Genomic DNA, 27,391 nt, shown 5'->3' with positions numbered 1-27,391 from the left:
AAGTCATTACTCAATTTAGGAAGATCAGTCTTAGTGGAGTAGTGTGGACAGATACCAAATTCAAGGAAATTTTTTTCAGCGGGATAGGGAGTTATAGGGTTATAGGCTTTCCTTATGTAATTTGTGTGATTGATTAGAGGATGTTTTAGGGAGGAGGGAAAATGCCAGTGGAAAGAGAAAGATTACTTATATGAGTTATTCATGTTGTGGGGCATGTAGAGCAATTCAATAGGTACTAACTGATAATTTTCTTTCTAAACTTCGAGGATAACACAAACCCCCTTATCACCCTACTATGTCTGTTTTATTTAAAATGTATCCCAGCAATAGCATTTTGTGCACTGTACTGGTGTATTATATGATTATAACACACGCACTGTCAATTTAATTTCTGTTTAGATAAAGTATTCAGCATATTGAAGAATAAATAACCTACAGTAAATTCTGGGGATATTGGAAATCACCAGGGACTTCAGATGCTATATAAAGTCATTAGGATACAGACTGCATGCTTTAAAGCAGGCAATGAAAATATGTAATAAAGTACAGCAGGGAGCTTGTACACTATTTCCTTATAATATACATGTTTTCCATATTAATACATCAGGATACTGACATATTTTCAGCAAAAAAAGTTAAATCAGAACAATTTATACAGATTTATAGAAATGTATATATCTGTATTATTATATCTAATTATAGCCACTTGTTTTTCAAACCAAAGCTTGTAAAGCAAATGTTAAACTTATAGTTTTTAATCATGAAGCAAGGGGGGAAGAAAATTTCAATTTACAAGTGTTACTGGTCCGTCAATGAGCACTGCCTTCTCTTTACTAACGAACCACTTGGAATAAACTGCTTCCAGATAAAATAATGTGCTGAACAATAATACTGATGATAACGGATCACTAAAGAATGGAATTGTGTAATGTTCATGTTATTGTTAAGGAGACTTGAATTTGTTTCTATGTCATTGCATATTTGAAAATTACCTGTCATAAGAGGAATGCCTCTAGCATTGAAGGAGGATTTATTAATCTCTATTATGTTTTCAATGTATCACACTTAACTCTTTGTTACCTTAACCCTTAAAATCAGAATATCCTGTAGGTTGTGACACTTGCTGTTCACATTTCCCATAATCCTTTTTGCTAAATTTTTGTGTACTACCAATAAAATAACTATAAGTATCAGATGTGTGCATGTGTGAATTTAATTTTAAAACATTTTTAAAAATAGTTAAAAAATTTTTTTTTAAATAAATATGTAGAAAGTTGTAGATCTTACCACCATCAGACTTATTGCTAACCATCAGATTTATTACGGGCAATAAACCTTTAATGTATAGGGTGAAATGAAAAAAACTTTATTCTTTAAGTGAGGGAGAGGGGTGAAAGTCTGCAGACAGCAGAGGAATCTGTGCAGTGCAGGAACCTTGTATCATGTGGACGCGGAGCAGAGAGGTCAGGGGGTGAGCCTGTGCTGTGTGCACATGAAGAGGCCACGCCCCTTGTGTAATGAGAGTGGTCACATCCTGCCTCTATGCAGGAATAGACAGCATGCGGCCAATTGTTCAGAGTTATGGGGGGGGGGGGAGATCCCGCTTTCACCCCCCAGCAAGCTTGCTAGCAGGGCATAATTTCTGTAGTTTAATAGTACAATTTGCCAGCGGCCGTGGCGCCCCCTTGGCTTTGCGCCCAGTCTCCTGGTTTGATTCAGAAGGGCAGCATTACGGCACAGATTATATATATAAAACAAGGTATGAAAGCTCTTAGATATTGATGAATTCTCTGCCTATTGAAAAATGTATTGTGTGAGTAGTCTTTAATTTTTTTTAGTATTTGTGCAGGCCACCTTTGTCTAATTACTTTTATAAATGTCTAACACTATTCATTCATATCACTCTCCATCCAATGACCTCTGCCTGTTACTGTAGCTTCACTGTCTATGATTTATGCCCTGTAACATTCAAAATGTATTGTGTACGTAGTCTTTGCATTTTTGTAGTATGGGTGCAAAACATCTTAGTCTATCATTATCAACATTTATTTATATAGCGTAATAGAGAGATTCCCAGGCACTAGTGTATTGAAAAACTGAAATGATACCAATCGGCTGTAGGCCAGATTTATTAAACAAAAGTATGTAAGCCAGTAGAGATAAACGGTGTGCTGGCACACATAAAGCAAATGCAATAGGTACAAAATAAACAACCACAACACAATACTGCATTAAAATGGTAAAATGGTGTGATAACGTATATGTAGCACTATCGTCAGTTTGGCATAAAATTATAGTTGATAAACTTGGCAATGATGGCTCAATGTTTAAGATAGGTGATAGTGCATAAGCCAGTAGTGTGGCACCGTAAAGTCCAAGTCAATCAAAGACTATATGCTTAATGAATCCAAATGTACTTATGGTTGCTGGAGAGGTAATTAAGACCACGGGGTATGATAATGATAATGTCCCATGGAAATAGTGCACTGAAAGTACAGATGAGTAAATCGCTATGTGTGGTTATAGAATTGAGTTCATACACATAGTATAGAGTCGGTATTTACTGATAAATAGTTCTTTTGGAATAACTGGAAACACTGACCTAGATCCGGAGGTATTGCCCAGATTGATCCTGGTCCGGTAGTCAGGGCTCCACGTGCGGGAGAACAGCTGTCCCGGGTCTTGCAGCACAGTGGAGAGGAGTTCCCGGCCGGCCGCCCCTCCTCTCTGTGTAGCTGTATATCCGCGTCCCTGGAGGTTGTCAAGGGCAATGCGCATGCGCAGAGGCGCGATATCGGTGTTGAAAAAGAGTTGAAGATTATATGCTCATGAGCTGGTAGTTGGTTGTATGTATAAAACCTACGCGTTTCGCCCATGAGGGGCTTCGTCAGGGTTAATAGAAGTGTATTGAACTGGTATATTCAATGAGCTCTATATATGGGAAGCGGCCATAAAGTAACAGTTTCCAATTGGATCCTCCACTGGATTGGCATCTGTATGGGGCGGTTCCTTAGGCACACAGTCAGTATGATAGTTTTATTCCTAATAAAGAGTAGCAATCTGAACGATGTGAACCCTCAAAGTGAAGTACCTTAACCACTTTGATGTATGATTAGAAGCACTAATGAATAAATCAATGTAACAGTCGATAAAATCAGCATGGCAAACAATTCTCTTAACAGAGTGATATTAGTAAATAGAAAATTCATGGCACGGAATAAATCCAGTGTGAATGTCTGAAAAGAGTAAACAAGGTTGCATAAAACATCTATGATAAAGAGATGAATTGATATGTAACAATGGTTATACAAAAAGCTATTAATATCGATGTCAATGTTGAGGCCATTTGGTGCCAAGGTTTTTAAGTTGTAAATCCACTGTCACGGGCACTAGGAGTCTTGCCAAGGATTTCACCAGTTGACTATGCTTACCAGAGAGGCGGAGTTTGCACAGCGGTCCTCTGGCAGCAGGGTGAATAGTGGAACGTATATAACAGCAGATGGAGAGAGGATGCCAATGGAATTGATGATAGTCAGTGACTTGCAGCTATACTGGTAAATGAGTCAGCGACTTGCAGCTATATTGGTAGATGAGTCAGCGACTTGCATCTATAGTGGAAAGGCAGGTTTGAACCACGGAGACCAGAGTGGACATGAGCAGGTGAAGGAAGGTAACAGGAGAGTCAGTGGTCTGCGGATAGCAAGTTGTACCACTGCTGTGAAGGGAAGACTTGTCCAGGTACAGGTAGGTAGCGGGGAAGTCAGTGGTCTGCGTATAGCAAGTTGTACCACTGCTAGTAAGTAAGGAGTTGTTCAGGTGCGGATGAGTGGAGGCATGCAAAGAGTCAATAATGGTATGAAGACACTGAGAGCACAGAGGAACTTGTTCCAAACAGATATGCAGCGTTTACAGCTAATAGTCTATAACGGTATGTATACCGCTGCTGAGTAGAGAGGCTTGCACAGAGCGGATATGCGGGATAATAACTGATAGTCAATCACAAGTATGCATATCACTGCTGAGTAGAGAAGCTTGTTCCAAACAGATATGCAGCATAAGAACAAATAGTCTATAGCGGGTATGGATACCGCTGCTGAGTAAAGAAGCTTGTCCTAAGCGGATATGCAAGGTAACAGTTGATAGTCAATAACAATTAAGCATACCGCTGATGAGTGGAGAAGTTTGTCCACAAGGATATGCAGGCACAGCAGGGGCGCTGAACGGCTGTAGCGGGTATGGGAACCGCAGGTGAGCAGAGCAGGTAATCAGAAGCCAGCTGAGGACACGAGCAGGATACAGGAGTCTGTAGCGGGTATGAGAACCGCTGATGAGCAGAGCAAGTAATCCAGAAGCCAGCTGAGGACACGAGCAGTATACAGGAATCAGTAGCGGGTATGGAAACCACCGATGAGTAGAACAGGTAATCAGCAGGAAGCTGAAAACACTAGCAGGACACAGGAGACACCTTCAGAGACTCACAGGGAATGAGACTCACAGGGAATGAGGCTCACAGGGAATGAGGCTCAAGATCAGGCAACGAGGTAATGAGCGCAGGTGCCTTAAATAGGGAGAGGTGCCTGATCCTCCAATTAGATTAAAAGCAAAGGTCATAAGTTCTTGGATGCTGTGCATGCACAGTCCATCAAGATGGCGGACGGCCGCGGCTCAGGACAGACGCCGGCAGGAAGGCTAGAGAACCACGCACCAGCGCAGAGGCACTCACGGTCCGGTGAGTGACATCCACTTAGTCTCCATTTGTGAAATATGCTTAATGTAATCACCACCACGCCATAATTTGTTGACCTTACAGATTTCTAGAAATCTTAGTAGTGAGGGGTCAGGCTGATGGTGTGTGGAAAAATGCTTGGAGACACTGTGGGTCAGTAGTTGGTTTTTAATATTTCTGATGTGCTCTCCTATTCTGATTGAAAGTTTTCTGATCGTCCTACCAACGTATTGGTGACCACAAGGGCATTGGAGGAGATAGATTACTCCAATGGAGTCGCAAGTAAGTTTGTCTTTTATGCTGAAACTTTCACCAGTAGTTGTTGATTCAAATGTAATGGATGGTTTAGTGCTTGAGGTGTTTGTTGTTTTACAGGCCTGGCAGCGGTTACAGTGATAGAAACCTGCTGCCCTTTCGTTAAGCCATGTGGAATTGTTTCTTTTGTTATTATCGCCTTTACTTGGCGGGATAGTACTCTGTACCAAACTGTTTTTTAAATTTGCTGCCCGTTTATAAACAAATTTAGGTTTTGTGGGAAGGATCTTTATTAAGTCTTTATCTCCCATCAGAATGTGCCAATGTTTTTTAATGATTTTTTTCAAACCTCTTATGATCCCTATTGTATTGGGTGACAAAAGAGAGTGCTGGTGGATCTTGGTCAGCATTGTTTTTACAGCGCCTATTTTGAGTGAGCAAAAGTTCCCTATCTGTTTCTCGAAGTTGGAGGCAGGCTTCCTCAATGATTTTAGTGTCATAATTTTTCTCTTGGAATCTTTTCTTTAAAGTTTCTGCCTGTTAGTCATAGTAGATAATGTCGGAGCAGATACGCCTAAGGCGAGTGAATTGACCCTTGGGTATGTTTGCCAACCAGTTCTTGTGGTGGCTACTGAAGGTTGGTATAAAGGAATTGGTATCGACCTGTTTGAAGTGTGTTTTGGTAGCAAGGCGTCCCTCCTGAACAAAAATATCTAGGTCCAGGAATTCAACTTTTTCAGTACTGACTTGGCTGGTAAAACTCATATTGAGATTATTGTCATTAATATACTGAATGAATGAAGAAAACTGATCCTGAGTGCCTGCCCACATGCAAAATACATCATTGATGTAACGATAGCAATCGACGATGTAACCTTTTTATGGATTGTTATTCCAAATTGTGGTGTTCTCCTAGTGGGCTACGAACAGGTTCGCGTAACTTGGCGCAAATTTTGTGCCCATGGCAGTGTCACGGGCACTAGGAGTCTTTGCCCAGGATATCACCAGATGATGGACTTACCAGAGTAATATAGCTGGTATTATGGTTCTCTGGTAGCAGGGTGACAACGGAACAGGAGAAACAGCAGATGGTGAGAGAATGCTCAAGGAAAGTCTATGACTAGCAGCAACTGGTAATGAGTAGATGAATGTACACGAGGATCCAGATGGACAAGGAAACGTGAGGAGAGTCAGTGGTCTGCGTATAGCAAGTTGTACCACTGCTATAGTGAGGAGGAATGTCCAGGAGTAGCGAGGAGGTAGTAAGAGTCAGCGGTCTGCGTATAGCAAGTTGTACCGCTGCCTATAGTGAAGGAATGAAATCCAGGTGAAGGTAGGTAACGGGGAAGTCAGTGGTCTGCGAGTAGCAAGTTGTACCACTGCTATGTGAGAGGATACTTGAAACAGGTGTCACAGGGAACAGGAATCAGTGGTCTGCGTCAGCAAGTTGTACCACTGCTATATATATGTGAGGAGGGACACGAGGAGATGAATGTAAAGCAGAGTATACACGGGGCACACAGAACTTGATCCCACGATGATATCCACAATACAACAATAACTGACCAGCGCTGCTTGAAGTATACAAAGTCTCAATAGCAATCCAGGCAATAGAAAACAAAGTCAATGGTAACAATAGCTTCAGTGGATAGGAGGCTCCGGAGAAGAACACAACTCAGTCCAGATGGATATGCAATACAAAAGCAAAGTCAATGGAAGTATGCATACCGCGGTTCAGGAGAGCAGGCTGTCAGAGCAACGTGCAGGGATACCTGAAGGCTGAAGGCCGGCAGGAGGAGAGACCACTGGAGGGTGGAAGCGGTAATCAGGTTGGTGCAGCGCACGGCAGGTAATCCAGAATCAAAGAAGCAATACTCAGGAAGCAGTAGTAAGTGAAACTGGAAACATGATGAACACGGGAGAGTTGAGGCGGTCTGGTATCCAGTAGTAGTGGTAACGGAGGCAGCGGAGAGCTGACACGATAAACACAGGAGAGTTGAGACAATCAGGAACTCTGAAGTAGTAACGGAGGCAGCGGATAGGAATCAGCTGAGTGCAGGCACGATGAACACAGGAGAGTTGAAGTGAGCAGGAACTCTGTAGTAATAGCAGAGGCAGCGGATAGGAATCAGCTAAGTGCAGGCACGATGAACACAGTAGAGTTGAAGTGAGCAGGAACTCTGTAGTAGTAACGGAGGCAGCGGATAGGAATCAGCTGAGTGCAAGCACGATGAACACAGGAGAGTTGAAGTGGTCTGGAAACCACAATAGCAGCATACAGGAATCAGCAGGAGCTGAATACACGAGGAACACAGGAACACCTTCAGAGGCTCATGGGGAATGAGACTCCAAGATCAGGCAACCAGGTAATGATCACAGGTGGTTTAAATAGGGAGGGTTGCCTGATCATCCAATCAATTAAAAGCAACAGGTATTGAAGGCTTGATAATGGCTGCACATGCGCAGACCCTCAGGATGGCGGACGGCCACGGTTCCTGAACACACGGGAAATGGCACTCACAGTCCGGTGAGTGACAGGCAGTCCCGCGAACCTGCTCTTAGTACGTCCCACTGAACCAGAAGAAATTATGTTGGAGCACAAAATTGATGCTGTTGATCAAAAACTCTATCTGAGGTTGTGGAAGTGTGGCAGATTGTTCTAGGATGGCTCTAACATGGTTACACCCTGCTTGGTGATCAATGATAGTATATAAAGAGACCACGTCACATGTTATCAGATGGAAGCCGGGTGCCCAGTTGATATTCCTGATGATATCAAGCAGGTGCCCTGTATCTCTTAGGTAGCTTTTTTGTTCTGCTACTAAAGGTTGTAAGTACCAATTGATGTATTCCGAAAGGTTCGTGGTTAGTGAACCTATTCCGGACACTATGGGTCTGCCCGGTGGGTTAGTTAGAGATTTATGTATTTTTGGGATGTGATATATGACAGGGAGTCTCGGATGTTTAGTGAGCAGAAAATCTCGCTCATTCTTAAAACTATCATACTAACTGTGTGCCAAAGGAACCGCCCCATACAGATGCCAATCCAGTGGAGGATCCAATTGGAAACTGTTACTTTATGGCCGCCTCCCATATATAGAGCTCATTGAAGATACCAGTTCAATACACTTCTATTATACCTGACGAAGCCCCACGTGGGCGAAATGCGTAGGTTTTATACATACAACCAACTACCAGCTCATGAGCATATAATCTTCAATTATTTTTCAATACCGATATCGCGCCTCTGCGCATGCGCATTGCCCTTGACAACCTCCAGGGACGCGGATGCACAGCTACACAGAGAGGAGGGGCGGCCGGCCTGGAACTCCTCTCCACTGTGCTGCAAGACCCGGGACAGCTGTTCTCCCGCACGTGGAGCCCTGACTACCGGACCAGGATCAATCTGGGCAATACCTCCGGATCTAGGTCAGTGTTTCCAGTTATTCCAAAAGAACTATTTATCGGTAAATACCGACTCTATACTATGTGTATTAACTCAATTCTATGACCACACATAGCGATTTACTCATCTGTACTTTCAGTGCACTATTTCCATGGGACATTATCATTTTCATACCCCATGGTCTTAATTCTCTCTCCAGCAACCATATGGACATTTGGATTCATTAAGCATATAGTCTTTGATTGACTTGTACTTTACGGTGCCACACTACTGGCTTATGCACTATCACCTATCTTAAACATTGAGCCATCATTGCCAAGTTTATTAACTATCATTTTATGCCAAACTGACGATATTGCTACATATACGTTATCACACCATTTTACCATTTTATTGCAGTATTGTGTTGTGGTTGTTTATTTTGCACCTATTGCATTTGCTTTATGTGTGCCAGCACACCGTTTATCTCTACTGGCTTACATACATTTGTTTAATAAATCTGGCCTACAGCCGATTGGTATCATTTTAGTTTTTCAATACACTAGCGCCTGGGAATCTCTCTATTACTCGATTATTACTCTGGGGATGGGGACGAGCCCCATCCACATCCCATTGGCTGCATTGATACATAGGTATAGAAGCGCGAACACCATCTTTTTTATTTCTGATTTATTTATATAGCGGCAAGGTTAGGAAAGATCTGCTCTTGGCTACCGATGAATGCTCTGGCCATTGAAAAATGTATTGTGTGCGTAGTCTTTGAATTTTTGTAGTATGGATGCAGGCCACCTTCGGCTATCATCATCAACATTTATTTATAGCCACAGCAAATTACATAGCGCTTTACAATTGGTATCTACTTGTCTAAATATCTACTGATGCCTCTATCCTTCTAAGGACATCTGATTGTTACTGTCTCTTCATTCTCCATGATGTATGCCTTGTAATGTTCCAAATTTAGTGTGTGTGTAGCGTTTCAACATTTTTATCTCTTGAACCTTACATTACATTTTTTGGTTGTTTAATTTAGCTAATGGGCTTGCTTCAGTTGGTGGCATGCCAGATGACATTATTTTGTAGCCTCTGCAGTGTTCTATAAGCGATCGCTGAATGACGAAAATGCCCAGAAAAAAATCCTCACACGCAAACACCCTTTTTTAAATATAGCTGTCACTGAAAGACCCTTTAAAAAACTGACAAGTATTGGAAAATAAAAAAGATAAGATTATATAGCATTTTTTGGAGGTGTGCAGCTGCTGCTGAACCTCACACACAAACACCCATTTTTTTCAAAATTATTTCAGATGTCACTGCCCCACACAAGAATATTTTCATTAGAAAAACTTAAAATTTTAAAAGATTCTGCTAATAGTCATACAACAAAGGCACAATGTTTTCCTCCACTAAATATACTACTTAGCTCAGAATGATATCTAACTTATGCTATATACTAGTACTATTATATAAGCATTAAGAACAGCTAGTAGCCACTAGTCTTTCTAAACTTTCTGAAAAATTAAAATTAAAAGCAATTGATCAGCAAACTATTCTAGCCGACTAATCTCTACCAAACTGCTTTACAATAATTACATGATTCTATTTCTCTCTATGTCTTTCTTTCACCCTGAATGCAGAGCAGAGCACTGCAGCTTATCTCCTCCCTACACGCCGTCTGTCCTAAAATGGCACTTGAGAAAACGAGGGAGGGATCTATCTATCTATCTATATGTGTGTGTATATATATATATATATATATATATATATATATATATTGTATATCTTATATATAAATGTCTAGTGGCGTGTGTTAGTCTGTCTGTCTGTGTGTGTGTGGAAAAAATAAAACCAAGCTGCAGCGCCACCTGCTGGGCGGAGTTATACACTGACCTACTAAATTCTTAGTGTGTGTGGAAAAAAAAATTCAGAAAGGGCTAAAATTTGGTATACTAAGATGTTTTTAATTTGTTAATTTAATTTGTTAATTGTTAAAAGTGTTTATAAAGATTTAAAAAAAATATATATATTTCTTGAAGGATAAGTGACAGTTGGGAGTGGTTGGTGGTTGCCGGGGGTGACAGTGGGGAGTGGTTGGTGGTTGAGGCCTGGGCTATGGCCCAAATGCATGACAAGAACCTTTTTAACACCCTAAGTAGCTTGATTTGATTTGACTAGAATGCATGAGTATCATATACGGGTTAACTTGTGTATATATATATATATATATATATGTATGTATTTATATGTATGTATTTATATGTATGTATGTATATGTATATATATATATGTGTATATATATATATATATATATATATACACACAGAAGACATCGATTTTCCTGGACATTACATTTTGCCTCTTTTGAGATCATAAACTGGTGAGCGAAACCGAGTCATGACTCGCTTTCAATCACCCCCAGTGTTGGAATTCACCAAAACTGAACCACTTATCTCTACTTAAAAGCATATCACTCTCCTGCTAAGCACAAAGAGCTGCACTGGGGGAAGCTGGAAGACTGATCCAGTGCCATCTCAAACTAAATTTAAAATAATTAATTATGCACTTCTGCCCCTTTTTTTATTATGCTCAAACAGACTGCCATGATTTGATGTAATGCTAGTGTATTTTTATTAGTATATATTAGGAACAAGGCTATTACTATTATTTTAAAGCATGTTAAAGTTTTCATACTGGGGATACATGCTCATTGATTTCACAATAAGGAAGCATCATTCCATAAACTTTTTATGTTGTGCTTACTTGTAGCTACTACCGAATAGTGTAAATTTTACAGTGCATCGCATTAATTATGCAAGAAAGGGATACATTGTTTGTTATGCCAGGCACGGAAAAGAGCTATTAAACTGAAATGTTGGTGACAAAGAGCACATAAGAACAACAATGCTGAAATTAAATACAATTCAGTAGATGGAATGCTAAAAACATTACAAAAGGACAATCTATGGTGTCATAGGTTTTAAAGGTTTAACTATAACCATGACATCATGCAGCAGAAACATTGGGTGAGAAGAACACAAACAAATAAACAACACAACATTCCCTAATAGAATTTTAAAAACTATTAAGTTATTTTAAAACTAATGTTAGATGCATATATCTATTTATTGACTAATGATGAAACACATGCATTAGTAGCATGATCACTCTCATATTTAGTGTGAGTCACAAAGAGAATGCATGAGAGCCCTAAGAGAGAGATTATGAAGCAAACAAAAGTAAAAGTGTATGCTTTCTGATTATATAAGTATAAATCTGATATATACTACATCCATAAAATACTTTTTGCCAACAGGAAAGAGCAGTTGTGTGAAGAACCATCTCTTCCTCTCCCAGTACATTTTATCACACGTACCAACATGGCCTTGGAAAAAGTTATTGAGGATCAGGTAAGCATAATTTATATATATATTGTGACACGGGCACCCTTCTGGTGATGCACACATGAACAACTTCTTGCTGAATAAACAGTGCTTCTATTGTTCACATTACAATCACAAATAAACAACACACTTACTGTCAGGGTGACACTATGTCGTCTAACTTTTACTAAACACAATCCTTCTATCTAGACACTGGCCACTGTCTGGCATCGGATTTAGGTTTGTATACTTGACACGCCTGCGTCCTTCCCGTGTTTATCTTTGAACTAGTTACACTGCTGTATAAGTATGTAATGTCTGCAGCCTTGCTCTGCAGACTGTCAACTGACTATCTAATTCCTCTCTTAGGTGCCTGTGGCAAATCCCTCCCTTTTGTCACAATTTATATATATATATGTGTGTGTGTGTGTGTGTGTGTCTGTGTGTGTTTCTGTGTGTGTGTGTGGGTGTGTACTTGTATTCCTATACTTGTGGGGACATTCTCCTATTTACAAACCAACAATGTGGTATCCTCAGCCGCAGTGGGGACACAAAATGAAGCCCCCAATGACCGTGCTAGTCAGTGCAGGAGACCTTGCTAACATACCCAGCATTAAACTATGTCATGTCCCAATAAGTCACTTTTGTTGGACAAAAAGTATGTGCGTGTTTATGCCTTGGAGAGGAATGTGTGTGCACTCCAACACCATCTGTCAGTGGAAATGTAAGCACATACATACACCCTATTACATGTCCTCTGCCACATATTTAGAATGTATTCCTCGCAGGCAGGGTCCTTTCTACCTATTGTCCCATGTCTGTCTCCTGTCCCTTGTACGTCCCGTCACGTCTTTTGCTGCTCTCTGTGAGAGTCCCCATAGCATTACTCACACTCATCTATGCTGCTGACATGTATTACCTCATCTATTTGTTACTTGCTTCTGTATCCGGCGCTACAGAATCTGTGGCGCTTTCTAAATAAATAAATAATAATAATAATAATCATAGAACTGCCAGGGTCCTGATTGCGACAGAAGAAAAGTGGATTGCAGCTTTCCCTCCTTCTTACACATAATGGGAATCAGAGAGAGAGAGATTATCACCAACTTCTGATGCCGAACGGAAGGTAGCAACAGTGGGGTATGACACAGCCCATTATTGGTGGCTCCAATTATAACTTGGAGAGCAGTGGAGTCCGTTAGAGAAAAGTGGTTCACATACCAGCAGTGGTGATGTACCGTTGCAGGGTAGTGGAACAAAACTAATGAACACAGACACTTGTTCTACACACAATGATTCTCTATCTGATGGGAACAGTGTTTTAAACACAGAAGGCCAAAAATCTGATGTGGTGTCCATCCAAACACTTTTCGGAAAAAGTGATGGATCTAAAGCATACATCAAAAAGCAGCCCTGCCTGTACTGTGAGAAATCTGTCTCAAAAATAGCCCAGCATATTGAGCATGTTCAACATAATGAGACTGAAGTTGCCTAGGCACTTAAATGTCCCAAGCACTCGAGGGAAGACGCATGCAATTTGAACATCTTATGGAATAAAGGCATCTTTGCGTACAACTCCGAAGGCCAGGATGTGGTGCTCTGATTCATGCAAACAACCAAAAAAGGAGATGCACTGTGCTGCATTCCACAGCTTGTTTGCAAACATGAAGAAATGTAAGCTAAGTCAAAGGTGCGACAAAACCCAAACCTGGCAAAAACAGAGTCCACTCTCTGTGTGCCTTTGTTCAGCATGTTCCACCTGACATCATTGGTGACTTGTGGAAGCTTTTGAGCGACATGACCCAATATGAAGTATTATTCACCATTACAAATGATAGATGTACCATACATATGGGGCAGTATCTCTACAATCAGGCCGTCTCAGATGTCAGCAAACGTGTACATCCATCAGAAACTTTGAGGTACGGAAAGGCTACTGTTACATTCCAGAAGAGCTACTCCTTTGGAGAAGATGGAAGACTTTACTATTCCATCAATCTTTCCGCATGTAGTAGACATTGTGAAGCTGGTAACTAGTTGTGACGATGAAGCCGATACTTTCAAGATATCCTTGCTGTCACTGAAGACATGGCTTGCAAAAGATTCAGAACATTGTGGAATGCCGAGCAATGATGGAGGGCTACACTGCTACAGCAGGTGTTCCACAGCAAATTATCCACTGAGCCGTCGCTTAAAAACTGGGCCCAATCAGAGAGAAGCTGCTGTGTCCTGGTACGTAGCTGACAGATGACTGGCTCTGCAAGAATCTACTCGTTGTCATGTATATGGTTTTCTTGTTTTTCCCCCAAAGGATTAAAGCAGTAAGAAAGAAGATAACCCCCCTGTTTTTATATGACTAATAAATTGGTAAAATAGGGTGTGCGGGGAAGTGTTTATATTCATAAAATATTTTTCACAATTCGGTGTTTATTTAACAGTATTTATTTTTTTCTGGTGCACTGCAAGTTTTAGCATGCTCTGGCAGCCATGGTTATGCTGGTTGTTGTTCAGACTGGTTGTTATAAATCATAGAACCTTTTTTATACTGTGCACCAGCTTTTATATATATGCACACTTAGTAATTATTGAATTTATTTTTTTGGGTTCATTTTTTTTCTTCCGTAGGAAATGGCTCAGTCCAGTAAAATATATTTTTTTCCTTTTATTTTGATTTTTTTTCTACACTATGCTTTGACACCTGAAAAGTCAAAATTCAACAATAAAAACTTTGTGAAACTCAACTTACAATATGATATCAGGTTACTATAAATTTCATTGTGGTGGCAATCGCTTTTAAGATATGTTTCCCTTTAAAAAATATTATGGGCACCATCAAACACATTGGGCCTCATTTAATTAAGCTGGAAGGTATAATTTTGAACCTTGGTAAATCTAAATTTGCGCTGCAGGGGTAGGGGTCCAATTTCACATATGCAGACAGCTTTAGATTTGAAAGGGGGCAAGTCCTAGCTGTGTAAAAATGTGTAAAAGCAATAATAATAAAAAAGTGTGTAAAAATAATATTGCCCAGTATTATTGTTTTATGTGCAAAAGCAGTCAGTATTATCCCTGCATGTCAAAATAAATGCATTCCCTTGAATCGCAACATGTAAATGTGCATCTGTTAGTTGAATTTGCTCCTAACTTATTGAGATCCTTTAAATTTACTAAGTTTACATTTTATCATCACTGTGATCATCAGACAAAAACTGCGGAAAATACTACATTTCGTTCTTAGACTGTAGAGAAGCTGAGCTGCCCTGACAAGTGCTGATCTTATCTGACAGGAACCTGATCTCTCAATGTTCAGCATCAATGTTTTGCGATGTGTATGCTGAATAGCCAAACTGAAGTACCCTGACTTCATTTGCGAGTAGCCATCCTTTACACTTGACAGATCTGAAAGATTTGTAATCTCTCAGCTCTTGAGAGAATCTGAAACTCTGAAATGAGATTATATTGGTAATATATTGGTGCAAATCACTGGGCAGCATATACATTATGATGACAAATGATTGGGTGTTTTATACATTTTCTTCCCCTCATTTTTGGCTGTAGTAAATACTGTTCTAACAATAAGAAGTTTATGGCTGAACTTCCTTCCTAATAAATGACTTCCAGTGAGATGTTCACATAGCATTGGGTTAGGAGATAGTTAGTGGTGATACAGTTGGTCATATGATTTTCATCCAGCCCATTAATTGCCATTTGAGCAGACCTGTGCTAGTTAATCTTTAAATCTTTGCCTGAAATATATATTTATCTGACTTCTCAGGCTTAAAGGGGTGAGGGAAGCAATAGACATGAGCAAAATATTCAAATCTGTTCATCTGGCTATCCACCTTCTTCTGCATTCGGGCTCAGAAATCCTCATGTTTCTCCAGCAGAATTTGGCCTTAAAGTGTTCCGCTTGGCATTCCCAGTCATTTTTATTCCACCCAGACTTTTTCTAGGTTCAATTTCAAGCTATGACATATTAATAATCCGTTAAATGAAACGTAAAATAGGGGGCAAACTACAAAAGGTTTATTCTCACTGACTGCTGCTGAAGGAAGGCAGGGGGCATTGAAACAGAGACAGAGTGACATAGAGAAAATAGGGGAGAAAACAAGTAAAGAGGAGAGAAAAACAGAAGAAGAGAAACAAACAAAAACTTTAAAAAAAGTTTTAAAACAAAATGCCAACAAAATGTTTCTCCCCAATTTTTCAATGACTGGTAGTGAAATTAAGTTGAGAGGGGACTTTGGTATAGCAGAGATCTCATCAAAGACATTGTAGTCCCACTAGTTGTTTGGAGTGGGGGCTGGAGTGGCACTGCATCATCTGAGCTTTCAGTTGCTGCTCCAAGTGTTGAGCCTATTTTAGGACAACTGGTTCAGGCAGTAGTTTCTACATCTGGAAGTTGCACTGCTATGAAGGATGCGACGGCGCAGGATAAAGAACTGGTAAATCTGTGTCAGTTATGTCTGATGCAATCATGTCATTTGACATAGTCCCTCTTGTTAAGACAGAGAATGTTGGTGGGGTCATTGAACATGAGGGGGTAAATGTATCAAGGTGCGATTTTGCAAATCCAGCGATTTTCTCGGGAGAGTTGAAACTCGCAGATGTATGAAGCTGAGATTTCATGTAAAATCACCAGAATTGTGCTTCTGTCAAAATCGCTATTTGCAAAATAGATCAAACTCCCGACTGTTTGCCACAGCAGCTATACAAGTCTCAAATGTATGAAGCTGCGATTAAGCAAACTCAGGAGAGTTTGCTTTCAAACACGCCAGATACAACACGCTGCATTCTATCAGCGTGTTGTATAAACACATCACTGTTACACTGCCTGTCATACTGCCAGAGCTCTGGCACATGTCAAAACAGTAAAAAATAGATCAAAGTTTAAAAAAAAAAGTGTGGGGTCTCCCCTCTAATTAGTCTTGTGCTGCCAGCCCACTGCTGGATCGGTGAAAATCAGGGAAAATTTTTGCATGGGGTCCCCCCTATTTTCACTGAACCAGCACTAGGCAAACCAGCTGGGGTTGGAGGCACTATAGCAGGGGGACACGCGGCAGGGGTCCCCCTGCCATAATGAGTAACCAACCAGGATGTTCAGCGCTGGGCTGGATTTCCTAGGGAGTGGGGTCTGCCGGAAAAAAAACGACACCCAGCCCAGTGCTGATAGCACTAGGGCTCTTCCTACACCCATGGGCGGTGGGTTTAGGGTACATAGGTAATGTAAGTGATAAAATAACGGACAGACGCCATTTTGTTTTGTGTAACTGCAAGTCCCAGCCAGCTAGGTTGCCCTAAATAGTGTGGGCATGCTGCTACTTGTATAACTACAAGCACCAGCATAGCCACGGCAGCCAGGGCATGTTGGCACTTGGAGAACCACAAGTGCCAACAAGCCCTGACACCCAAGGCTGGCTGGGACTTTAGTTCCACAAAACAAAATGTTTGCAAATCCACAACACCCTGGTTAAAACCACTAACATTTATTAAAAATAATAAACCCACAATAATGACATTAAACACCCTTATCTACACCACATATTTTTATTAAAAATAATAAATCCCCAATATACTCACCAATGAAGTTTTCATCTGTTGTCAGCAGCTTTCAATACAATGACTGTCACCAAAGTCCAAAATAAATTTGTATCCAAAGTCCATGCTTGACTATGTCCAACATAAATTTGTAATTCCACAAGACCTGCCTGCAATGTCTTCTGTTTTTCTGCCCAGGGGGGGGGCATTGTTGCTTGCAGGCTTCTGTTTTCAGCCAGGGGGGCCCCATATTTGTAACATCCCCGAATCTTCTTGCTTGATTGAAGAAAAATAAAAAAAGTGCAGGACCGCCGCAAACAGTTTCTACACAGTAGAAGCTCTGATGCGCATTGAGCTTAGCTCATTGCGCTAGGTCTATTTATAGTATTAGGGGATTTTCCCACGCTAGTGGAAAAATCACCTAATACTATAAATAGACCTAATGCAATGAACTAAGTTCATTGCGTATCGGAGCTTCTACACAGTAGGAGCTCCGATGCGCAATGAGTTTAGCTCATTGCGGTTGTTCTATTTATAGTATTAGGGCGAGTTAGCTAACACGGGATTGTTTTACATCGCAGCAAAACACCAGAGATGACCAGCGATTTTGAAGATCAGGGTAAAAATCGCAGCTTGATACATTTGAGAACATTTTGATTAAAATTGCAGGTTATCACCAGCGATTTGCCTGCGATTTTGACATGCTGAAAAAATTGGACCTTGATACATTTACCTCGAGGTCTCTTTAGAGCATAAAGCTTTGTCATCAAGGTGTGCAAGGCTACTAGTGCTGCTCTGTCTGTGCCTTGTGACACATAAATAGGTGAAGGAGCCATAGGCATCAGAGATTCTGTCTCTGTTCCTCTTGAAATATGGTAGCTGAATTTACCTGAGCACTAAGTTTATCTAGCGTGTGGTGTGTGCTGCAAACAGAATGGTCCGCCAATCCTGAAAATGCTTCTAGGAATAAATATAGCTCTTATAACTAGAAAAACATTATTATTCATTGAAGATAAGTAAAAATTAAAAGGAAGAGTGAGGTATAGTTATAATGCAAACTTATGGCATGTAATGGTAAGCCTGCTCAAAGTATAACTGATGTGACCATTTACAATTAGGTTTGTATGTTCAAATGTTTTGTATGCTTAGAAATGGTCTATATTACTTGGAATAATGATATATCTCCTGCCTCCAGTTTCCCTCATTGCTTCACAGAGCATGCTTTGCTATATGTGCACTTTCTGCGTTCAACTTTGGTTCACTAAACAGCTAACAGTACAGGCTCTAGAGGAGAGGTGTCCAAACTCAGTCCTCAAGGGCTACCAACAGTTCATGTTTTCAGGCTTCTGTGTCCACAAAAATTGTGGGGGGGAGGTGGGGTTTGGCTATGGCTACAAATTCAAACAAGTAGCCCAGGTTCATCTGCCAGAGTTCTTCAATGGAAAACAGGGCATAACAAATACTGTGTCCATATGGTTTGCCTAGTTGTCCTCAATCTCAGGAGAAGTTCCAATTAAAGATAGAAATGTAGAATTTGATAGCAGATAAGAACCACTTGGCCCATCCACTCTGCCCAACTTTCAACTTGTGGTAACCTCCAATCCTATTTAACCCTTATTTCTTTTTAAGGATATCCTTATGTCTATCCCAAGCATGTTTATCAGCCTCTACCACCTCTGATGGGAGGCTATTCCACTTATCCACTACCCTGTCTGTCAAGTAATTTTTCCTCAAATTGCCTCTAAACTTGCATCCTTTAGTTCCCTCTTGTACCTTGTTAAAACCCTTGATATATTTGAAAGTTTCTGTCATGACCCACTTTTTCTTCTTTGCTCCAAACTATACATATTAAGATCTTTTTGTCTGTCGGAGTAAGCTTTTTGCTGTAGGCGATGCACCATTGTAGTTGCCCTTCTTTGTACAATCTCTTATGTATTTATATCCTTCTGTAGATATGGCCTCCAGAACTGAACACAGTATTCTAGATGAGGCCGTGCCAATGACCTATAGAGTGGTATTATTACTTCTTTATTTCTGCTACTGTTTCCTCTTCCTATGCAACCAAGCATCTGAAGTGCATTTCTCATTGCTTTGCTACATTGCTTACCTGCCTTTAAGTCACCTGAAATAGTGACTCCTAGATCTCTTTCCTCATCAGTAGTTTCCATTAAAGTGCCTTTAATACTATATTTGGCCTTTGGGTTTTGAGATCCAAGTGCATTATTTAGCATTTTTTGGCATTAAACTGTAGTTGCCACATTCTTGACCTTCCCTCTGGTCTACCTAGATCATTGATCAATTGTTTTACCCCTCCTGATGTGTCTAACCTATTGCATATTTTTTTGTCACCTGGAAAAAGGCATACTTTCCCTTCAATACCATTTGCAATGTCACCAATAGAGATTTTAAAAAACAATGGTCCAAGTACAGATCCGTGGGACACTACACTGATAACCTTTCCCTCCTGTTAATGCACTCCATTTACTACAACTCTCGGGTCTCGCATTGCCGTGCCCATGTGTGTTCGACGCATCTCAATTTCCAAGCAATGGGACACTTCTCTGCGCTGCATGTTGGTAGGCACCAGAGTATCTAGGTCTTCCTATGCTCCAGCATTCCAGCCTATTTTCGTGCTCTCTGACTGACCTTCTGTGTACCGACCTGACTTCCTCTGTTTCTGCTTCTGGATCTTCTTTTGGCCTGATTGCTCCCGCTGATTCTGACCTTTGGCTTGCTGACTCCGATTTCCCTTCTCCTTTGATAACGCGTTTGCCTGAACGGTTTGACCTCTGCCTGCATGACCACGTCTGTTCACCATCGACTCCTCTGATAGCTTATATGGAGGGCCTGCGACCTGCCCGTCTCTTGCAGCAAAGTCCAAACTCTCTTGCGGGGGTCCCTGGCGAAGTCTGGGGGCATGTTTAGACTCCGCGCCTCCTAGCTTAGCAGCGCAAATATCATCAAGTGGCGTTCAGTCACTGTATCTCGTGACATTCTTCTTTGCCTCTACTTTTGTGCAGTGGAACTACATTTGCTCTTTTCCAAACTTCTGGAATTACTCCTGCAGCTAGTGACTGGTTGAATATTTCTGTTAATAATTAAGTCAACTTAATGCATTTAATGACTGTGTTATGCCCACGGGAGTAACAATCCAGTCAGTCAGAATTTACACAGGCTTTCTCTAGGGTGCGGAGTCTAATGTATTTCCCAGTATTCACCAAGAACCACTGCAAGGTGGTGTGGGCTTTGTTACCGGAGGTTCGCACGTCGCGGTCTCTAGGGGAGACCCCTAACGTGAGAGGAGATAAGGTGGCTGCGGTTAGAAACGGAACCAGTGACCAGAGGATTGAACACAAGCTAATGCAGAGGGAGGATCCAAGCCAATGTCAGGATAGCCAGGGTCACAATCAGGCTGTGCGGTTCAAGGGAGAAGCTGGAGTTAGGAGAGAATCCTAGGACAAATGCTGAACTTCACAGAATACACGGCACCGAAGGGAGAGCCAAAAATGTAGTCAGGAAGCCTGGTCATGGAGGGCTGAAGTACAAGCACAGGATACAGAAGGAACTGATTGAATGCTGGGAACAGACAGCTGAGTCAGACACTGACAGGAACTGTTACTCTGACACAGATCATATGTTAGAGCTGGGCTAAACCGCAAGAGGATTTGAATTTTCCCCCTTGCCAGTCACATGATTGCACTGCCGAGAGCCAATACTGGGAAGTCAGGTAGTGTAATCGGCAGCAGAATGGGAGCAGAAACGGGGAACAGGTAAGTCTCTTAGGGTCTGGTGATGTTACAGTGCAAATACCTAAAATCTCTGGAGGCTTTAATACACAAACTCCTAATCTCAGATTGCTTTACTATACAGATCCTGCATGTTTGATGACTCTATAAAGCATACCACTACCCCATCCCCCATTATCTGGTGGCTTTGTAATGCAAACCCTCCACCCTTCACCAAATGTTGGTAACAAAATTGAGCCTCTAGATCTCTAGTGACAACAATAAATTATATAACTCTCCTGCAGTGCCTAGCTGTCTTGCAGCTTTCTTCTGATTAAGTTTTTCAGTTCCGGGGTTGTCTTCATAACCAATAGAGATTTCCCAGCAGTTTGATTGATGGACTTTACAATGAGTGTGTTTGGACTTTCTACCATTCTGATTGAAGAATGACAAGTGCCATCCACAAATCAGTGGGCTAGAAGCCATGATTTGTGCGGACTAATTGGAGCAATCCAGCGGTGCTAAAGCCCTTTAGCCCCTGCCCAGGTACCACTGTTCAGAACCGTATCTGGTGCCATAAATATTTTGTAGAGTTGTAGGGATTCACAGAATGAAATTACAAGGGACATGCTTAGTAAAGTAAGATGCCTAGTGATGTAATCTCTAAACCCAGCCTTTCCAGCATTGTCTAATCAATGCATGGGTCCTTGGTTGTATTGTATATCCCAAACAGAAAAATCACTATTAAATATTTTGTATTGAGACCCAATTCCTGCACATAGGAGTTGCACTCACCAGACTAGACTGATAGGGTCCAACTTGTTGTTAATTGCTGTTGTGCTGTGGTATGTGTAGCATGGGAAGTCTGATTTTGCTCCAGACTTTTAGTGTGATAATGATGTATATGTACATTACATTATTTTTATATTCTTTTTTTTTCTACAGTGGGCAAAAGAGATGACCATTAGGATGAAAGAAGCAAAAGAAGAAATGGTCACAGAGCAACAAGAAAAGCAAAAAAAGGAAGAAGAACATTTCACTGAAATAATGAAAAAAAGACAGCAAAAACTAAAGAAAACAAGCAAACCTTACGAACTCCTAACATAAAAGGATGACTATATGACTATAAGAAAAGTAATATAGTACATATAGATACAAATCTCCCATTCATTTCAGGATTACCATTGTGCTCTGTTGACAGTTTATATAGATTATTTGTAAAAAAAAAATGTACATTGAAATTTAACATGTAATAGATTGCAGAGTGTTGGCTCCCTCCATATATATCTTACCCCTTTCCATACAGTAGATCACCCTCTCATAAATCTAACATTATTAGGCAGCTACTTATCCTCTTTAATATGACAAAGTGATGGCTTCCTCCCTATTTGTACTGCCTCCCCCTTTTTATCTTTAACTATCATTCCCCCCACCTACCTTAACTCCTTATTCTTAAAAATAACTCCCTTCATTCTACTGTTGTTGTTATTTTGTTATTATGTTTGACTTTGCAATATTCTGATATGTAACTACTGTATTAGACTCTCTGTCCTTTTGTGTACTTGTTGTACTTTAAATAACATAAAGAATTATAAAAAATAATAATAGATAATTACAATTACTGTCTCTCTGTGACATGGATTTCTTGGTGTGAAAAATGGAATGTCACAGAGTAATGGCCCAGAGGATGTTGTCAAAATAGATAAAAGGAGATCAACAGATGGATTGGAGTTTGCACCATCTCACTTATTTAACATATACATTAAAGTAATTGCCCAGAGGATATTGTATCTTTCTTTTTTAAATGATGAAATATATTCTATTTTAAATAATGTGTGAGAAAGGAGAAGACAAGATAAAAAAGACAACAGTGGAATGCCTAGGTCTGCTGTGATTGCAAGATAACAGGTGTCCACTATGAGAATCATCCTTAAAAATGAGTATAAAATATAAAAATTGCATTAAATTTAGTAAAGGAAGAACAATTTTGGAAAATAACGCTCAGGAAAGATTTTCGTAAACTAGGCTTTGCAGGTTTCTTAATCCAAGTATTGGTAGTTATATCTAGTGTCCATTATAATTATTCGATTTCATAGTTCTATGGTATTGTTTGTGTCAGGTCACTTTTTGTGACTGGTACTTTATTTACTAGAATTTTTATTAGGTACATTTCAGTGAATTATCATTGTTAATGGCGGTTTTGTAAATATTTTTGATTGCTTGGTGGATAATGTAGTATTTAATTGCCTTATTTTTATATTGGTATGTTATGATTACAATGCTGTTTGGACTTGTTTATTCAATTTGTGTGTTTTCTGACCTAGCCGAGAACTGTGTTTATATTTTCAATATTAATTCTGACAATTGTGTGTTCTGAGTCTATTATATGCTAGACTTTTCCTGCAATGATCGTTGCTTTTTTTATATTTGCAACTTGTTGTTGCATTCATTGTACCAATTAAACATTTTATTAATACAAACGGGATACTGTGAAGCACACTGGACTTTTATGGCTTCCAGAAATTTATACTCTTCCTCACAAAATAATGGTTATTTACCTTATGTGATTTTTTTATTTTTTGTATGTAATGTATACCTCCACAAACTGGATTGCATTGTGCTGTAGATTATCTTCCTAATAAAATACATTGGGAACAGGATGGTGGAACATGTTGGTGTAACTTATGTACACTGCTAAATGAGATATATTATATAGAATAGCAGTAATAATATTGCATATAATAATACAACCTCAGAATGAAGTAGTATGACATCATCTTCCTGATATATAAGGAGGAAGCCTATTCCTTAGAATTAAATAAATAAAAATATCTAGAAGCTTAAACAACTACCTACCCATTGCTGTCATTAGAAGTAAGGACATTTTCAGGTTGTATAGCATCATTGTTTCCATATAACTAACAATGCCTCACTATTTACAATGTTACTGTAGACCGATTAAGTAATTTTTTGCTATATATAGTACATAATGAATTAATGAAATCTTCACAACACTCTACAGCCGCTGTAAAGGGTCAAAACAAAGCAGTAATGGAAGCAACAACCTTAATAAATCTAGATTATAATAAGATGTTTTATTTGGAGGTTGCAGCAACAGACTTTAGAAAGGCTTGGGGAACTCTGTGTCATTGCATATACACATGGGTAATAATACCAGTGGAATCTAATTGGAGGATTATTAAAAGTGTTATGATAAGATGATATAGCTCTTCTGCACACAAACAACTTTTATTCTCTGTTTTATGCCGCTGCAAGTATCATCTGTGGCCCCATGGACCCTGGGTGAAGTTTGATGGGTGAAAAAGCAGAGAATAAGACTGAACTTGTCCATTGCCTGGAGTAGCCGACTTCTGCATTAGCACATCGAAGCTCAGAGGAGGGGCGGTAGAGAGTGGGTGACCACTTTTACTCCCAGTTAGGTGTGAGTGGGGAATATTTGAGGTGTGTTTTGTGTGGAGTCACATTGAATTGTCAGATATGTTTTAACCTCTACACATATAAATGAATATCTGTTAAAGTAAAATAAGTATTTTCAGTCCATGGACGTTAAATATTTTAAATTTATGCTGAAATACATGTAGGATAGTCTTTTTTTAGGAGGTAGTGAGCAGTTGAAAGACATGGTTGGAGCAAACATGATCATATTGGATGATTAATGTATTACATTTTTTGTGAAGGCTCTTGACGTGAAATCATTAGTATATAATATTATAAATTTCTTCCTCAGACATACATTTATCTATATGGAATAATCCAGGATAAGATTAATCAGATATTAGATGAAGAGATGTACTTCACCAGACCCCAGAAATTCTTTTAGTGCTGATTCACCAAAATTCAGATGCAAATTTGCAAATCATCCGGAATTTTGCAAATTGTGGTTTCTATTGACGAATCAGTGACTCACTGCTATGTGCCTAAGGTGGTGAATCACAATTTATCTGGTTGTGTTATCGGCCTAATTCTTCAGGGGCATTATCTATTATGCTAATTGTTGGTGAATTGGGATCAATTTGTGAATTAAATCGTCGAGGGGGGGGGATCTCTGAAATTGATTAACCTATCTAGCATTTGAAGTATCTTACAAAGTTAAGATAAGGGTTAATTTTAAGATAAGAAATATATTACTAAATGATTGGCTCAGCTGTAATGCCTACTTTTTGTAGATAAAGAAATATATATTTGCTGGTCTGCCTAGACTACAGATAGACTATCTGTAACTGTACAGCTGTTGCAGGCAGTTCATAACAGCTGGAGAGCCATACGCTGCCTAATCCTGGTCTTGGCTGTAACCTGCTGAGACAATAAATTATTATTCTATTCACTGCTACTTATTTGTAACAGAATGCAATTATTGTTCTAACTTACCACTTTATTTTTCCTAAATTCACACATATCCATGTTGTAGAAATTAACTTGTCAATTAATACTCCAGGTTCCAGTAAACAATATCCGAAGAATAAACTCTGAAGCAGCAAGACCACTAGGAAGCATGTAGATATTGCACATTTAATTTACATTATACATAATACTTCATGGCATTTTTTCAAAATAATAAAAAGGACCAGACTCATGAAAGACTTAAACATTCTGTTTGAGATCCAGTGCTTGGAATTCTTAATCGATAAAAATCTGGAGGGACAATACAAATTAAAACATGAACAAGGAAATTAAAATAACACATATTTATGTTCTTATATACATATTTATGTATATTTAATAACAGATCAAGATAGTCCATTACCCATGTTTTTCCTGTTTTGCTATGAAATGAACTTTGTTAATAAAAATCTAATCTAAAACACATCGCTATCCAGTAAAACCCATCTCTTTATTACTGCTTACCCTACTCCCATCGCTACTACTCACACTAATGCACCCTCACAATTGTCCCAATCTCCACTCTAAACCACACTCCTCTTGTTTCACCTGTGCCCTCTACCATTTGGAATGTACGCTTTGTTTTTATGTCGGCATTTATTCTGTTTATCATCTTTGTCCCTGTTTTATGTATGTCCTATTTACCCTACTGTACAATGCTGTGGAGCACTATGGCACCTTACATATTAATAATAATAATAAAAATAATAATAAGTAACATTCACAGGCAACACTTATCGCAATGAGGCTACATGGGTGATTTTGATGCTGCAAATTGATATCCTTGTTTATTGCACAGAGCATGCTTCTGCAGTCTAAAGTCATAAAGGAAACGTCTTAAAGTTGCTGGATTATATGATCAGTATAAAACAATGAAACCATATAAAACAATAATAATAGAGACAACAATAATAAAATTATAATGATTACAGTTATAAAATAAAAATTGCATTTACTGAAGCAGAAAAGATTATTTTTATAATCAAGTCAGCTGTATTAGTATTTTTTTATATTCTTTATTTTCAACTTTTTTTTTATAAAAGAAACTGAAGAGATGCTACACTACCCTGCTGGAAGAGCTCTGAGAAATAATAAAAAATAGAAGCTAGTTAAGGACAGCTCCAGTTATACTCTCTACAAAGAAGAAGACATCTTGGGGAGCATAATGTCCAGGCATGGATTTACATATTTGCTCTGCTCCCCCAAGGACATTTTATTTGTACTCGCGATCAAGAGCACCACCACTGCCAGGTTTTGTCTGTATGAAATAAATTATTGTAATAATTTATAAATAACTTGACATGAAAAATATAACTATTGGAAAATGAAACATAACAAGGGCATTATCAAATAAGAACAAAGGAGGAACTAGCAGACATGATTACATTGATCAAAACATTGTAGAATCACAATGTTTTATTTTTAATTGTATTAAATATTTTATAAGTGCTGTCAAACAGATTTTTGTAGGCACACCCACTCTATTTAATGCTTTGGCGGCAGGCACACTATGCCTGTCTTCATTCCACAAAAGAACACTGCCATTACCAGTGTGCAACTGTACACCATCAGTGCTGACAGTATGTGACTACTCTTCAGGCCAGCTTGTTCCTTTATCCATTCCTTCGAAACCTTGGACACATCTGTCAATGGACTTTATCGTTGATCTCCCATCCTCCGCAGGGCATAACACCATATGGGTGGTTGTAGACCGGTTTAGCAAGATGTCTCATTTCATACCATTGACCAGACTTCCCTGTGCCTGATACCTGGCTAATCTTTTAGTTCAACATATATTTTGACTCCATTGGCTCCCTGCTGATATTGTCTTGGATCTGGGTTCCCAGTTTGTTGCGCGTTCTGGAAATCTTTCTGTACTCTTCTTGAAATCAATATCAGTCTTCCATCTGCACACCACCCGCAATCTAACGGTCAAACTGATAGGGTTAACCAATCCCTGGAG

General features: G+C 39.6%; 1 protein-coding gene across 1 annotated transcript in view; it reads left to right on the top strand.

The window, feature by feature from the left end:
- The window catches only part of TMEM232 (transmembrane protein 232), a 189,448-nt gene extending 165,767 nt beyond the window's left edge, over positions 1-23,681 (top strand). Inside the window, exons 13-14 of the mRNA XM_075181561.1 lie at positions 11,698-11,791; positions 21,973-23,681. Coding sequence (XP_075037662.1) covers positions 11,698-11,791; positions 21,973-22,134 — 256 coding nt within the window. The 3' untranslated portion in view covers positions 22,135-23,681. The remainder of the gene's footprint in view (positions 1-11,697; positions 11,792-21,972) is intronic.
- Positions 23,682-27,391: the final 3,710 nt, after the last annotated feature.

This window comes from Mixophyes fleayi, chromosome 1 (assembly GCF_038048845.1).
Source record: "Mixophyes fleayi isolate aMixFle1 chromosome 1, aMixFle1.hap1, whole genome shotgun sequence".
Taxonomy (NCBI): domain Eukaryota; kingdom Metazoa; phylum Chordata; class Amphibia; order Anura; family Limnodynastidae; genus Mixophyes; species Mixophyes fleayi.
The sequence above is the reverse complement of the archived record's forward strand: the minus strand, read 5'-3'. Positions and strand labels throughout refer to the sequence as shown.